General features: G+C 57.4%; 1 protein-coding gene across 1 annotated transcript; it reads right to left on the minus strand.

The window, feature by feature from the left end:
- Positions 1-4,990: 4,990 nt before the first annotated feature.
- On the minus strand, positions 4,991-12,131 carry LOC102754820 (BOLA class I histocompatibility antigen, alpha chain BL3-7-like). The gene is made up of 7 exons (XM_015565966.1): positions 11,997-12,131; positions 9,574-9,834; positions 8,348-8,623; positions 6,022-6,297; positions 5,794-5,912; positions 5,480-5,512; positions 4,991-5,229 (listed from the first exon to the last, which is right to left on the minus strand). Exons 1-5 carry the CDS (start codon positions 12,046-12,048, stop codon positions 5,815-5,817), a joined length of 963 nt encoding a protein of 320 aa, XP_015421452.1. The 5' UTR covers positions 12,049-12,131; the 3' UTR covers positions 4,991-5,229; positions 5,480-5,512; positions 5,794-5,814.
- Between the last annotated feature and the right edge of the window lie 3,141 nt (positions 12,132-15,272).

The following is a 15,272-nucleotide window of genomic DNA, read 5'->3' on the forward strand; positions in this document are numbered from 1 at the left end:
GGGCTTGCCGTTGCAGCGGTGAGTGTGGCAGGGGAGCCAAACCTAGGTTTGAAATAAATGACTCTTTGCTTTTGCATCGGACTCGCTGGCTCCCTGGTGGGCTCTTGGGAACCTTGATATCTGGGCACAACAGCTACTACCAATAAATCAACAAACAAGTGTTGTCAAGGATGTGGAGAAAAATGGAATCCTCATACACTGTTCATGCGAATCCAAATCGGTGCAGCCACTGTGAAAAGCAGTATGGAGTTACCTCAAAAAATTAAAAATGGAACTGCCTTATGACCCAGCAATTCTACTTCTGGGAATATATCCAAAGAAACCCAAAACACTAATTTGAAAGAATATATGCATCAATGATGAGAGAGATTGGCTGCCTCCTGTACATCCCACACCGCAAATAGAACCCGCAACCCAGACATGTGCCCTGACTGGCAATCAAACCGTGACCTTCTGGTTCATAGGTCAGTACTGAAACCACTGAGCCACGCCAGCTGGCTATTCTAAGTCTCTTTAAAAAAATTTTATTCATTGATTTTTAGAGAGAGAGAAAGAAAGGGGGTAGAAAGAGAGATGAAAAAAATGATAATTGTTTCACTTATTTATGCATTTATTGGTTGATTTTTTGTAGACAAGCAGCTTTTATTTTTTTCAATAGTAACATTTGTAATTTTACATTCAGTATTATTCTGCATTAGTGTCAGGTGTACAACATAGTGGTCAGACATTTATATAACTTACGAAGTGATCCCTCTGGTAAGTCCAGCACCCACCTAGCACAATCCATAGTTATTACAATATTATTGTCTATGTTCCCTGGGCTGTACTGTACGTCCTTGTGACTGTTTCGTAACTGCCAGTCTGAACTTCTTCATCTTTTCACTCCTTTTACCCAGCTCCCCAAACCCTGTCCGTGTGACCACCACAGTCTGTTCTCCGTCTATGAGTCTGTTTCTATCTCTACCTGGCAGACAGACGCTCCCCTGCTTTTCACAGCTGGATGTTATGTGGGTGCCTCTTCCCGGCTCTGGTGCTCTGCACTGGGGAGCGGGCCTGGGGTTTAGACTGGATGCTTCTCAGGGGGCCCCCCAGAGCTGAGATATCCCCCCGGAACCTCAGCCACTGGCCGTGGGAGGGGGACCAGCGTTTCTCCTCTCTGCCCCATGTACCAGTCTCAGTGGTCTCTTCTGTAAACCCTTGGTGAGAAGACTTCTCTTCAGCTAGTCTTCAGTTGGCTGTTCAGGATGATGGCCGTTTCATTTAGTTGTAATTCCAGTTTGGTCCTGGGAGGAGGTGAGTGTAGCTTCAGCCTTCTCCACTGCCATCTTGAATGTCCCACTATCCCGACCTCTTTAGCGAGGGATCAGTTTTGCCTGTTAGCGGTCTTCAGAGAAATGAAATCATACAGTACAGAGCTTGCCACCGCACAGTGCATGCTTTTACGTTTAGCGTTTCTCATTTCACTTCGTGTGCAGATTTGCCCATGCCTTTTTGTCATTTGCTCATTACCCTTTGGTATAAATGCTCTGTGTGTAAATAGAGCACACACGTTTATCTGTTCTTCTGTGGGTGGGCATTGGTGCTGTTTGCAGTTTGGGGCTTATTATGGACCGTGCTTCTGTCGTGTGGTGAATATAAGTGCAATTCCTTCTCCTGGGCATAAGATTAGGGAGTGGACTTGCTGGGTCAGAAGGATACATATGTTCAGTTGTTAGTACATCTTACTTATTGTTTAAAACTTGGGTTTAAAGTCCCCTACACTTTGATCATCTTACTGGGGCAGGTTGGGCTAGACCAGGAGGCTAAGAGTTGGAGACTATAGCAGAAATGCTGGGCCCGGTCTGTGTGGCTCAGTGGTTGAGCATCAACCTATGCACCAGGAGGTCATGGTTCCATTCCCCATCAGGGCACATGCCCAGGTTTCAGGCTCATCCCCAGTCGGGGGCGTGCAGGAGGCAACCCATCATTGATCACTGATGTTTCCATCTCTCCCTCCCTCTTCCTTTCTGAAATCAGTAAAAATATATTAAAAGGAAAAAAGAAATGCTGGAGTACACCCCCAGGTCTCTCCTTGCCAGATACCTCCCCAGAGCAGGCCAGCCTGGCACATACTGCCAGTCTCAGTAGCGCATAAACTTGGGGAGCTCAGAAGGGGTGTAGTCTGACCATCATGGACTTTAGGGAGACCCCAGCTCTGCCTGTGCCTGACTCATTGACCTCAATGGGCTTTCTCTTCAGTCACCTGCCTAGCTGTTGAAGATGCTCATCTCTGGATCGGGATGGGGGCTGGAGGGAGCTCCAGGAAGCCAGGACAGTTCCTCCTGCCTCCTCTCCCGGTGCAGAGCAGGGAAGAGCAGGGAGGCCGCGTGCTTAAGAACCACTGGAGAGCCCCTAGAAGCCAGCTCAGGGCCTCCCCTCCTCAGTCCCATCGGACTCGGGGTCAAGCAGGGGCCCGGCTACCCACCTTGGCGCCTGCAGGTCACCCCTCCGTCCCCACCCCCAGCCCCTGCTAGGGGCAGAGGGATTTCAGCACAGCCTCACTCCCTTAACTCAGCCCAGCGGTAAGGAGACAGCTCTGGCTCCCTGGTCACTGCAGGAAGCCTGGAGGGGCCTGAGTGAGTGAGGGTCACCTTTGTGGTGAGCCCTGGCAGGCTGGCTCCCTCCTCCCACTGTTGGCCTTGAGGTGAGGCTGTGTGTCTCCATTCTGATCTTACTGTTCCATTCTGGGGCAGTTCAGGGGCAAGGAGAGGCTAAAAAGATACCTGCGAGACAGCCTGTGCCCTCAGTTCTGCTTCCACCCTGGTCTGTGAGCCTTTCCCAGAAGTTAGAAGTGAAAAAAGATGAGCACAGGGAAGGGGCCTTCCTGCCAGCGTTGTCGCTGACCCCGAGGGCAGCCCCTGGCCGCCTGGGCGGGCCCTGCGTTAGTCACCCGGGCCCCTGCAGACCCGCGTGGGCGCTTGGAGACCTCAGAGCAGAGATGTCCAGAGGGGCTTCCCCGAGGCGACGTGGATTCTGGAGGGTGACCTCAGGCGGGCAGGCGTGGCCGGACAGTGAGGGTGAATGGGGGGAGTGCTGGTGCCCTGAAGGTGGCTTGTGGGAAAGCCTTGCCACTTGCGGGGTAGGAATTCTAATACTCTTGACTCCAGCGGGGCCACATGAGCAGCCAGAGACGTCTGCTCTGAACGTGGGAGCCTGAACCAAGTCCAGGATTGGAGCCAGCCTCCAGGGTGGCCCGCAGGTGAGATCTGTGCCAATGGTGTGGTCTGAGGGATAGGTGAGCAGGGTGGACCGAGGCACTTCATTCAGGGGCAGATGCCCTGCCCTGTGGGAGCAGGGGCCGGTCAGCAGGGGGAGAGCCCGTGGTTCTGAGCCGAGGGGCCGGTCAGCAGGGGGAGAGCCCCTGGTTCTGAGCCGAGGGAAGCTGGTCAGGGCCCAGGACACAAAGCCAGTGCCCCGCTGGGTGGGGGCTGCTTTCCCGGGGCCTGCAATTTGAGGGAAGAGCCCTGCTCAGCTGTCGTCCTGCTCCTGCAGGTTTGCAGGCCCCTTTTCTGCTCCGAGGGGGCCAGGGTCCTCCTCCTTTGCCCTCCTGTCTGTTGGCATCACCCAGGGGAACACTCAGGGCCTCTGCGTTTGCCCTTTCCCTTCACAAGGTTCTCTCCTGGCCAGGGTGACTGTGGGTAACTGAGGGGTGACTGAGGGGTGACTAAGCGTCCAGCTGGGCTCAGAGCCCTCATCTTCGTTAGGGAACACGGACCAGCCATTGCTATTCAGGTCAACAAAAATGAAAGTGATTGTGATGCCTGGTCAGGTGGGACCACCCTGCTTTCTGGGCCTGTGCACCCCTCTGTGGAATGGGACTCAGGGCCCTGGGTTTACTTCCTACCCAGCGGCAGGGTGCTGGTTGAGTCATGGTCCACGGCCTGTTTTGCAGGCGCACCAGACTGAGCTCAGTGTGTGCCAGGGTGCGGCGGGAGGTACCAGGTGCTCGGAGGAGCTCGCAGCCTGGGCAGGAAGGGCTCACAGGACCTCAGTGGAGGGAGGCAGCATGACGGAGCGTGTGGGGAGTGTGTCCACTGATAAGGGGCTAGTACAGGATCCTTTCAGTTCCATTTTATGGCTCTACTAGAGGCCCAGTGCATGAAATTTGTGCACTTGGAGGGGGTCCCTGACCCCAGCTTGTGCCCTCTTGCAGTCTGGGAGCCTTTGGGGGATGTCCGACTGATGGGTTAGGCCCGCTCCCTGCGGACATCCTTAGCGCAGCGGCGGTGGCTTCTGGCTGAGTGGCGCTCTCCTTATGGGAGCGCACTGACCACCAGGGGGCAGCTCCTGCATTGAGCGTCTGCCCCCTGGTGGTTAGTGCATATCATAGCAACCTGTCATTCTGCTGTTTGGTCGATTTACATATTAGCCTTTTATTATATAGGATTGGCAAGACCCTGAACTAACCTTTCAGAGAAATATGATTTTAAAAAGTTGAAGTGATGCCTACTTGCCAAGGACCTCGTCATCATTTCCAGAGCAGACACCCCTGGAGGTCAGGATGACCTTGCTCCTGGTAGCAGGGAGCCTGCTAGGTTCTGTCTAGTGTGTGAAGTTAGGGGTGGGGGCTGCTCCTGCAAGAGATGGAGGAAAGTGGAGGAAGACTCCCCCCAAGCCAGGGGCCAGTGTAGCAGGGTCCCCTCTGGATGAACAAGGGGTTCTGTGGAAAGTAACCTCACAGGGTGACCTGATCCTAAGTCCCTAACTGGGTGCTCATGGCGGGTGGGCACGCCCCAGGCCTATACCTTCTGTAGTAAACGTCTGTCTTTACCTTAAGCCAGCCCTGTCCATTGTTCTTGTGCATCTAGGTTAGCACACCTGTGAGATGCCAGAACACAGCCCTCAGGAAAGCACATACTCTTGTTAGTTATCCTGTAATCCACTCCCCTCCACGCCATCTTCCTTAGCTCCTTCCTTAGCGCTAATGCACAAAAGAAACCAAGAAACTGTCTCCAGAGCATTTGCAATCTTTCTTCCTGGCATGTCAGCAATTTGATTCAAATAAACTCATAAAAATTCTCTACAGGTTTGGGTGGTCTACATCAGATCACATCTGCCAGTCAGTGCAAGGCGCTTCCAGGCCCCCATCTCCCCACAGAACAGCTTCTTGGTCTGTGAACTTCTGTCAGTAGAGGAGTTGAGCAACCCTGTTCCCACTGAGCTCTGGGAATTATGGGGGTCCCTCTCCACCTGCAGGGAGGAAGGAGGAAGGTGACCCCAACCTGCTCCTGGTTCCCACCAAACCAGGTGGTGACTCCCAGGAGTGCCCTTACCCCGCCCTCTCTGCCTGGTTTCAGGACGAGAAGGGAGCGGGCTGAGGCCAGGCTGCAGGAGAAATCCCGGTCCAAATGCCCGGCCCCCATCTTTGGTCCTAAAGCACCACCGTCATGCTGGGAGCACTTGGGGCTTCCTCTCCAGAGCCCGCCCATCCCATAGTCACCTGGGGCTTGTTGGTAGGATTCCGTGCTCCTGGCTGTGGGAAAAGACACAAAGCAAGAGGTGAGGTGAGGTGAGTGGGGGCCCGGGTCTTTCTTCCTTCTCCCTCCCCCCTCTAGGCCCTTCCCAGCTCAGCAGTCTCCCTGGCTGCTGGGGGTCCCCGGGCCCTAGGACGGTGTGCGGCGGTGGGCAGGTGCAGGCTCAGCAGTAGCTGCTGCTCACCAGAAGGGAAAAGTTGCAGCTGCATGGTGGAGCAGTGTCTCCCCTGTGAGACTGGACCAGCCCGAGGGCCTTCCATCTTGATTCCACCCCACCTACCTCGAGGGCGGCGCCTCCTGATCACAACTCCAACCACCACAGGATAGCCAGGATAGCGAGGATAGCGAGCAGCACAAACACGACCAGCAGGATAGTGTATTCTTGACGAGGGGGCGGTTCTGAGGTAGGTGGAGAAAAGGAGGCACCCCCAGGACCATGGGTCTATCTCTGAGGGCCTCGGACCCTCCCTGCCCTCATGGCCCCCACCAGCCAAGCCCAGCTCCTCACCCCAAGCCACAGTGAGCGTGTGGTTCAGGCCGGAGTGCTGCACGCGGCAGGTGTAGCCAGCCTCCTCCCCGGCCTGTACCCACACGGCAGCCCATGTCTGGTAGGTGCCGTCCCCGCTGGGGCGCGTCTCCATGTGCTCAACCTCCAGGCCCAGCTCCTCCTCCCCCAGCCACCAGCTCAGTGAGATCTCCTGTGGGTAGAAGCCCCGGGCCCAGCACCTCAGCGCGGTGCCCCTGCCTTGGGTCCTGTGCCTTGTCACCTGCACCGTGGGTGGCTCTGCAGAGAGAGGGGGAGGGAGGAAGGCTGGTGCGTGGCCACTCTGCCTGTCCCCTCTGCTTGATCCCAGGCCCCTCCAGCATCTTCCATGGTGGAGGGCAGGGAGGAGATGAGCACAGGGCTCTCTCCAGGGGGGCACTCAACCCATGTTGGAGGCAGGGACAACCTTTTGTCAACCATTCCAGAGGGGTCCTGTCCTGGGAATTCCCATGGCGGGGATGTGACTTCCTGCCCTCACCTCCAAGGGAGTCCTGGGTGGGGCCATTGGGTCCTTCATATATATTTTAAAACAGATCTTTATTGATTTCAGACGAAGGAAGAGGGAGATAGAAACATCCATGATGAGAGACAACCATTGGTCGGCTGCCTCCTGCACGCCCCCTGCTGGGGATCGAGCCTGCAACCCAGGCATGTGCCCTGACCTAGACCTCCTAGATCACAGGTCGGTGCTCAACCACTGAGCCGCATTGGCAGGGCTATTGGGTCCTATATTGACACCACCTGCTTCATGCCACAGAGACCCTAGGGATTTCTTAGAGATTTTATATGCTTCCCCGTGACTTCCTGCACACAGCAGGTGCCGAATAAGGTTGTTGAATGCCGCCCCTTCCCTCGCCTTAGAACAAGCATGGTGTGAGCATGGGCTCTGGAGCGGGGCAGCCTGGGTCCTGTCCACAGCACTCTGCCTCTCAGGCCCTCATGGGGACCCGTCGTTTCTTCCTCCCAGAGCTGTTCTGAACGACATAATCTAGGTGCACGGTTCATTTTATGTGTCAGTATGACGGGCTGTGAACATTTGGTCAGGCAGTTTTCTGGGGTGCTGAGGGTGCTTCTGGGTGAGAGTCACACTTGACTCTGAGGACTCAGTAAAGCAGACGGCCCTCCCCAATGTGGTGGCCTCATCCGTGCCCTGAAGATCTGCACAGGACAGAGGCCGCCGCGAGGGGACGCCTGCCTGGCTGCTTGCGGCAGGGCACTGGTCTTTCCTGTCGTCACTCCCCGTGGGTCGAGCCTGTCCACATTGGGCCAGAACTGTGCCATCGGCTGCCCCAGTTCTCCAGCTTGTCGACTGCAAGCCTCCATGACCACACGAGTCAATTCCTTATATTACACCTCTTTCTCTTTATAGCTACAAACCTGCTGCTTCCGTTTCTGTTTCTGTGGGTAACTTGCCTCATCTCCCAGGAGAAGGAGGTAGAATCTGGTGCTGAATGGAGTTCAACACCACTCATTTAACAGCAATGTGGTGCCGCAGGGACCCTATTACACTGATGAGGAAACTGGCACATCCTGGAGCCGCTGTGGGTCTGGAGGCTGGGCTCAAGTACCGGTTCGGTTTCTAAACCATGCGCTCTCTCACAACCAGTCTTCTGCCGACCTCACTCGTTCTAACCTTCCTTTGGGGACTGTCTTCTCCATTACCTCAGCCTATTCGCGTCCCAGCACTCAGTGAGCAGACGTCCCTGGTGTGCTGAGCGCTCGACCAGCCCCAGCCCCAGCAGCCTGCGGTCTCTGCCCTCGCACCCCAAGCACCCCCCTTCCTTAGTGTCCACCCCAGCCCTCTATCTCAGCCCTGAGGCCAGGGTCAGGGGTCTGGGAGGCACCAGGTCTGGGGAGCATGCTTAGCATGAGGCTGTGTGGAAGGAGGGGCGAAGCGTCCCCAGCAGTCCTGCTGGTCCTGGGAGTGGTGACGGACGCTGTCCCCGGGGCCTGGGGTTGTTTCCCAAGGAGCAGAACCACAGGATGTTAAACCCCAAAAGGACTTTATGAGCCACCAAGTGTCATCCATTCTCTCGCCAGATGAAGAAAACGAGGCTGAGTTAGGGGCGTTATTCCCCACGACCACCCTTGGACAGGGCTTCCGGAACTCCTCCCCGTCCACCTCCCCTGGGGTGAGGGCCTGAGCCGGGTCCTCTCTGCTCTGGCGATTGGCCATTTTCCTGGGCCCCAGCGGATGCCCCCCCCCCCGCCCCCTGACTGCTTTGTCAAGTGGGACAGTGCTGGAGAATGGGAGCGTGGGACCCCTGCACCGCCTCAGGCTGGGCCTTACCTCTGCGGGTGAGGCTGGGGCCTCCCAGCTCCAGATACCTGCGCAGAGAGGTGAGGCAGAGGCCTTCCAGGTAGGCCTTGTCATACTCGGCGTAGCAGCGCTCTGACTCCCACCAGCGCTTGGTCCGCACGGCCATGGGCTTGGCTGACACCCAGCTCAGCGTCTCCAGGTCCAGCGACAGGTGGTCCCGCCCATCAAAGCCAAACTGCCAGAAGCTGCTGGAGCGGCCGTCCTCCTGGATTTCACAGCCGAACATGCGCTGAGCGCTGTGCGTGCCTGGCACGCGGGCAGGAGGCCACGGTTAGTGCGGGTGGTGGGCTGGGGCGGAGTCATTGTCCCGTCACCCACTCCCCTCCAGGTCATCTTCCTTAATGCTAAGGGGCCTCCTGAGTGCTGGGGGCAGGGCAGGCGATTTGGATGAGCAGCTCGGGCTGAGAACACTGATGGGCCTTTCATGTGGGAAGAACACTCAACACATGGATGTTTCCTGTGCTCGCGAGCAGGAAAGCAGGGACGATTTGGCTCCTATGGGTGTCAGATGCCCCTGCCTTTAGGAGGGGGAAATGTGAAAGCTGTGCACCTGGCTGGTCACTCGCCCCCGGAGGGCTGGCCTTGCTTCTGGGGGCCCTGGGCTGAGCTCACCCCTCCCAGTCTCCGTCCTTTACACCTGCCCTTGGGGCCTTGGTATCCTGTGGGAGTCCCGGCCCAGGCGGGAGGGCGCAGTATGAAGGAGCCCGCCCAGACGGGCACGTCCGCAGCCCTGGCCGTGGGTGTGAGCTCACTGCTGCGGAGTGAGGAGGCCGGGGGCGGCAGAAATGCTTCCGTCCTTTGCTGACATTGGGCGGATCAGGGGTCCTCCTCGGGGTCTCCTGCCCTGCGCTGTCTGCCCAGTTCAAGGTCCTCTGGCCTCCCTTCCCTCCCTATGGTGCCTGGGGGTGGGTACGATTTGAAGCATTTGGGATGGGTGAGGCCGGGAAAGGCCGCCCAGCCTGCTGAGGTCTGGAACCCTAGCTAGCTGAGGGGGAGGCTTCGTGGGCTCCCAGCTCCTGGGGGTGCTTCCTGCACTGGCCTGGGGGCCAGCTGCTGACATCACAGATGATTCTGAAGGCCCTTGTGCCCCTGCTTGGCTGTGGGGCAGGAGACTGGGAAGAGCCATGCCTCAGGGGCCTGCCTGGACCCTGTCCCCTAGTGGAAGGAGGGCGGCTGGGGAAGGGGGCCTGACGCACCGCCACTCTGGTTGTAGTAGCCCATCACCGTCCACATCTCCACCTGCTGCACCTCTGCCCAGGCCTTCTGCTTCTGGGTCTCCATCTCCCAATAGTGGGCGTCCACGGACGCTATCCATGGGGCCTGGGGCTCGGCCCTGCCCACACGACTGTCATACCGAATGAAGGGCTGGTCGTTCACGTAGCCCACAGCCAGAAACTGGGGGAGGCCGGGGCCTGGCTCCGACAGGGCCAGGTAGTGGTAGCGGAGGGAGTGCGTCCCTGTGGAAACACGAGCGTCTCAGGCTCACACAGTGCCAGGCGGACCAGGGGTCGGGTCAGAACCTACCCAGAGAATTCGCTATCTTGGGCAAGAGCAAGAACTGGCCATTTCAGTTACAAAAACAGGGCATCTGAATGGTTTAAACAAACACTGAGGCAGGGCTATGCGCTGAGGCTTGTGACTTTACTCCACAGTGTTCAGCTCCTCTCTCGGGGCTCTTACTCATACCTTACATCATCTCCAGTGAGTGTGTGTATCCGGTTTCCAATCTCACAGTCAAAAAGGTGGTGCTTTTTAGAAAGTTGTTTGTTTAGAAGCTTAACTTATGTGGAATTGTTCATTCCCCAGAGAAGCCGATAAAGGTTGACCATCATTCTTGCCTTGAACCTGGGCTGCGGAGCTGGTGGCATCTGTACTTCCTCCCCACCCCCCGCTTCCACAGCAGACATTGCTAGTTGATCTCTTTAAGTCCAAATGCTGCCTCAGCTTGCTCCCTACCATGTCTCCTGAAGCACCAACTTATCCATTCACCTTGGTGCTGGAGATGAGATCAGTTTGGCAGCCAACCCCAATGTTACCGTTGTAACTAGCTAGCTGGTAATCATCGGAAACGAGCAAGGGGAGGCCGGACATTACATGAATGCAGGATACGCAAGGTAAATGAATACAGTGCACGACAGGCCGGACAGCATAAGTGCTACAGGGAAAAGAGTAAGGGCGTGTGAAATGGTAAGGGAGGGGTTTAAGTTTGGGGCAGAACCGTCAGGAGTGGCCTTCCCAAGGGGAACTTTTGAGTGAAGACTCGATGGAGCCAGCCATGAAGAAACCTGGGGGAGAGCATTCCGGGAGAGGGAAAGCCAGTGCGAAGGTCCTGAGGCAAGAGGGTGTCCGAGGACTGTGTAATAACAGGGAAAGGAAACGGGTGACTCGGGGCGGAGGGGGGATGGAGAAGGGCTGAGTGCTGACTGCTCCGGCGTGGCCAGGGGTCTGGAATGGCCCGGATCCAGCTCACCTAGCCCCCCGCTCCATGGGAGTGCTGGCTCCTGGCCTTGGCTTCTGCTCCACCCTGATTGCTTCACCCACAGCGTACTCCTGGCATTGGATGCCCAATCCCAGAGTAAGGGCCACAAGCTCATTATCATAGCTGCCTTGCACATACCCAGTGAGGAACCTGGCATCCCTCCTGCCCTGAAAACCCCACCACTGTCTGCTCTACCTGCCGGATGGCCCTGGGGGCCCAGCCTGCTCTCTGGGGCTTCACACACTGACTACACCCACCTTTTGCCCCAGGAAGACAGTCTGACCTTGACTAGATCCCCACCTGCTCACCAGACCCAGGAGGGTTCATCACTCCAGTGCAGAGCGTGGCAAAATAAGCTGAGGGAGCAACCGCCAGGCCACTCCCTGGCTCTGGAGGTACCAGGTGCCACCCCTGCCGGCTGGGGTCGGTGCCAGGCGCTGTGGGGCCACAGCAGGAGGAAGCGAGGACCCCATGACAGCTGGTTAGGGGAACCTGCTTCTGCTGTGACATGGCATAAGGAAGTGGCCGCTGCCCATTGCTGCCTCAGGGCCTGTCTGTGTCATCAGCCCCCACGGTCCCTTCCTGGTCACTGGGCTGTGGGGCCAGCGCCTCAATGGGCAGTCCCACACCCTGTAGGCAGTCTCTTCCTCTGTGGGGAGCGAGATGCCTGGCCCCGTCCCTGCCCCCGCAGGAGACTTGGCCTCTGCCCACCTCTCCACAATCCACTGGCACTCTAGCTGTGTGGCATGAGGGAGTCATGTCACCGCCTGGCCTGCTCTCCTCTGTCAGCGAGAACCTCCTGCACTGGGTGCTCACTGAGGCAGTGAAGGGCACAGCAGTGGCCGGAGGAAGACCCCAGACACCATTCTCAGTGTCCCCGCTGCTTGCAGGGGAGAGGCGGCCTGGGAAGGAAAGAACTGGGTGGGGAAGCTTCCTGAAAAGCCAGCCCTCTGAGACCAGTCCCTGCCCCCAGGCACCCTGGGGAAGCTCTGGCCTCTCTGGCCCCCCCACCCCCCCAGGAGAGTCCCCCCCTCCCTGAGCCAGACCCCCAGACTCTCAGACTGCGGAGGTGCCCTCCTGCAGGCTGGGGGCTCCTGGCTTCTGCCACCCGGTCCCTCCAGCAGGCGGGCAGGGCCTTACCTCCGGGCCATGGCTTGTTTTCTAACTTCAGGCCGGCCAGTTTTGCCATCATGGCCTTCGCTACGGGAGCCGGGCCATCGGCCACCACCGGCAGCGCCCAGGGGCTCTCTGAAGGGGGGAATGAAAAGGCAAGCATGACTCTCCAGGCATAAACACCCCACACATCCTCGTGTCTGCTGGGAGAGAGGGTATGGAATGGCAGTGAGAGGCCCGTTGGCAGGGGAGAGGCGCGTGGGGGCCTGGCCTCGGAGTCACCAGAAACTTCTGCAGCGCCCGTGCAAAGCCAGCAAGGCGAGTCCCAGGTCTCAGTGCCAGGAGTGCTTCCTGGGTTCTGTAAGTATCGATCCATGGTGTTTTCACAGGCATTTCCTGTAAGGTAGGCCCTGACTGCTCCCACTTAGAGAGGAGGGAGGCCAGGCCTGGGCTGCCCCTACGTCTGCCCAGCACCGCCCAGCAGCTCTGGTAATCCTGCCATTGACGCGGATTTAGTTGTTCTGGGGCAGGGGGAACTGGACACTGCAGGTGTGTAAGCTCCCAGGTGACCCCCAAACTGCCAGGTTGGCCGGCCCGCACCTCCTGGCCGGCATGCTCAGCTCTGCCAGCCCTGACCTCCTTGCATTGGACAAGCATCTGCTGAGCACCTACCACAGCCTGGCACTGAGTCAGGTGTGTGTGTGTTGGGGGGATGTGGTGGGGGGGATGTGGACAGAGATGACCTGAGGCAGACATGGCCCCAAGGGAGATCAGGTCTAGCAGGGAGACAACTGAGCACTTAAAGCAGGTTCAGTCTGGCTAGTGGGAGCTGAGGAGTGTGGGGTGCAGGAGGGACCAGGTGCTGGTAACTCTGGGGCCAGGAGGCTGCTGGGTCAGGAGTCTTGTAGACTGAGCCCAGGGGACACCTCACCAGCCGTGAGTTTCCAGCAGTGGGGTAGGTGAGCAGGGAAGAACATTCTAGGCTAGAGAGTCTTCAGTGTTATCCCTGGCCCAGCTGCACCAGTGTCACCTGGGAACTTGTTAGAAATGCACATTCTCAGGCCCCTGCCTGACTGAATTAGAAACTGGGGGTGGGGCCCAGCTTCCTGTAGTTCACAATCCCTCTGGGTGATTCTCAGGTGATTCTGAAGTTTGAAAACCGCTGCTCTCAGCAGACAGAACTAGCAGAGTACGAATGCTGGAGGAAGAACGGTATATCCAGGAAAACCCAGGCCGAGGGCAGACTGCAAATTTAAGAGTTGAGTCTGGGAGCCTGTCTGCTGTGGCTCAGTGGTTGGGCATCGACCTATGAGCCAGGAGGTCACGGTTCCATTCCCAGTCGGGGCACATACTCAGGTTGCAGGCTCCATCCCCAGTAGGGGGTGTGCAGGAGGCAGCTGATTGAAGATTCTCATCATTGATGTTTCTCTCTCTCTCTCCCTTTCTCTCTGAAATCAATAAGAACATATTTTAAAAAAAGATGAGTCTGGGAAGAGAAAGGTCTAGATCGCCTCTCCATGCCTCAGTTTCTCCTTTAGAAAGCAGGGGATAATGGACTGTTGTGAGGGTACATTAAGTTAATATTGCAAAGTGCCTAGAACAGTGCCTGGTGTGAGGGGGTGCTGTTCAAAGCATTTGTCAGATGGGCCCACGGGAAAGGCCAAGTTGGTGCAGAGCCTAAGGCTGGAATCCAGGGGCAGGGCCTGGGCCAGAATAAGGACGTGGCCGAGGTTGGCATGGAGGTGCCCCTGAGTCCCGGGGCTGAGCTGAGCCTTCCATGGAGGGGAGGGCTGGGGAGGCAGAGTGAGAAGGGCCTGCAGAACCACCTGAGGGGCGGGGGCAGGGCAGTGGGAGACCAGAGAAGTCTCAAGAGGCCTGTGACGTCCCCCGGGAGCATGCCTCAGTGCCCACACCGGCCTCTGAGGCCCCTGCGCTGGCCGGCCCTTCGCACTGCTCCCCGCTCAGCACCAGCAGCACGCCCAGCCGGGTGCTCAGGCAGACACCCCAGAGCACCCCCTCATCCTGCTCCCACCTCCCAGCCCTAACTCCAGTTTTGCCTTAGTAACCAGCTTTGAAACGATCTGTCTTTTTTTTTTTAAAATATATTTTATTGATTTTTTACAGAGAGGAAGGGAGAGAGATAGAGAAGAGTTAGAAACATCGATGAGAGAGAAACATCGATCAGCTGTCTCCTGCACATCTCCCACTGGGGATGTGCCCACAACCCAGGTACATGCCCTTGACCGGAATCGAACCTGGGACCCTTCAGTCCGAAAGCCGACGCTCTATCCACTGAGCCAAACCGGTTTTGGCTGAAACGATCTGTCTTAATGATTCTGTCCCTAGTCATCTTGTCCCACAGGCCACTGATTTCATTCTGCCTTCTAGCCGTTCTCACCTGGCCAGCACGCCCTCCTGCCTGAGGCAGCGTGAACTACGGAGCCAGCCTTCTGGGTCCAAGTCCTAACCAGCCAATCAACTGCCAACCTCGCAGAACCAGTTCATCTGCAGAGCCTCAGTTTTCCTGTTTGCCCTGGAGATGGATATACCTGAATCTGCAGTGTGCTGGAGGCTCGGCTCCCTGCTGCACACTCACCTCTCTCCTGAGAGCCACCTCCCACTCCTCACCTCCTCCAGGGAGGGCCGGGCCGGCAGCCAGAACACTGTGAGGGGGTCTGCTGGAACCTCTGGCTTTGTCCCCTCCATGTGCCATCTCTGTCCTTCAGTTTGGCACACACCTGGGTTTATCCCTCCACTTCTCGCCTCCTTGCTTGGGGCCCTATCCCCCTGGGCCAGCCCTGACCCTCCCCCCACAAGGCTACAAGGCCTGTATGCACACACCATGACCATCCCTGCCCTGCACAACTGGGACCAGCTGTGGGCCCCTGTACCACACCAGGGAGGGGCCGGAAGAGGCTCTTACACTGGGTCCACAGATCCCTGTGTGAACCGGAAAACCTGAGTCCCAGAGCCTCCATTGGGAGGGAAGATATAGCCTGCTTGTTTTCACAGACTTCTAGCTGACAGCCTTCCCTCTCATGATGGTCGGAGGCCACGGTGTGCGGGAGGGTTCCCTGGTCATCCTGTGTTTCCTTTTATGTGTTGAGAACATACTGAGGCTCATCTAAGCCTTAGATCCTAAGGCACAGAAACGGTTCCACCACTCCAGGTCCCAGTGCTGTCACCTAGCGGCCTCCCTGGGCCTTATGTTAAGTCTGTAGATTGTAAATCTATGTTCTTGTAAGTGAAGCCGGCACACAGGACCGCAGCTGGCATGACGGCCACTGGCCGACACGTCCCGCC

The sequence above is a fragment of the Myotis davidii genome, unplaced genomic scaffold, assembly GCF_000327345.1.
Source record: "Myotis davidii unplaced genomic scaffold, ASM32734v1 scaffold862, whole genome shotgun sequence".
In the NCBI taxonomy this organism is placed as follows: domain Eukaryota; kingdom Metazoa; phylum Chordata; class Mammalia; order Chiroptera; family Vespertilionidae; genus Myotis; species Myotis davidii.

Excerpts from the sequence above, each read along its gene's own strand:
- LOC102754820 (XM_015565966.1), bottom strand. The coding sequence starts at position 12,048 with ATGATGGCAAAACTGGCCGGCCTGAAGTTAGAAAACAAGCCATGGCCC. Across the intron at positions 8,624-9,573 it reads CTACTACAACCAGAGTGGCG|GCACGCACAGCGCTCAGCGC; the intron begins GTGCGTCAGGCC and ends CCCGCGTGCCAG. Across the intron at positions 6,298-8,347 it reads CCCCAGCCTCACCCGCAGAG|AGCCACCCACGGTGCAGGTG; the intron begins GTAAGGCCCAGC and ends CTCTCTCTGCAG.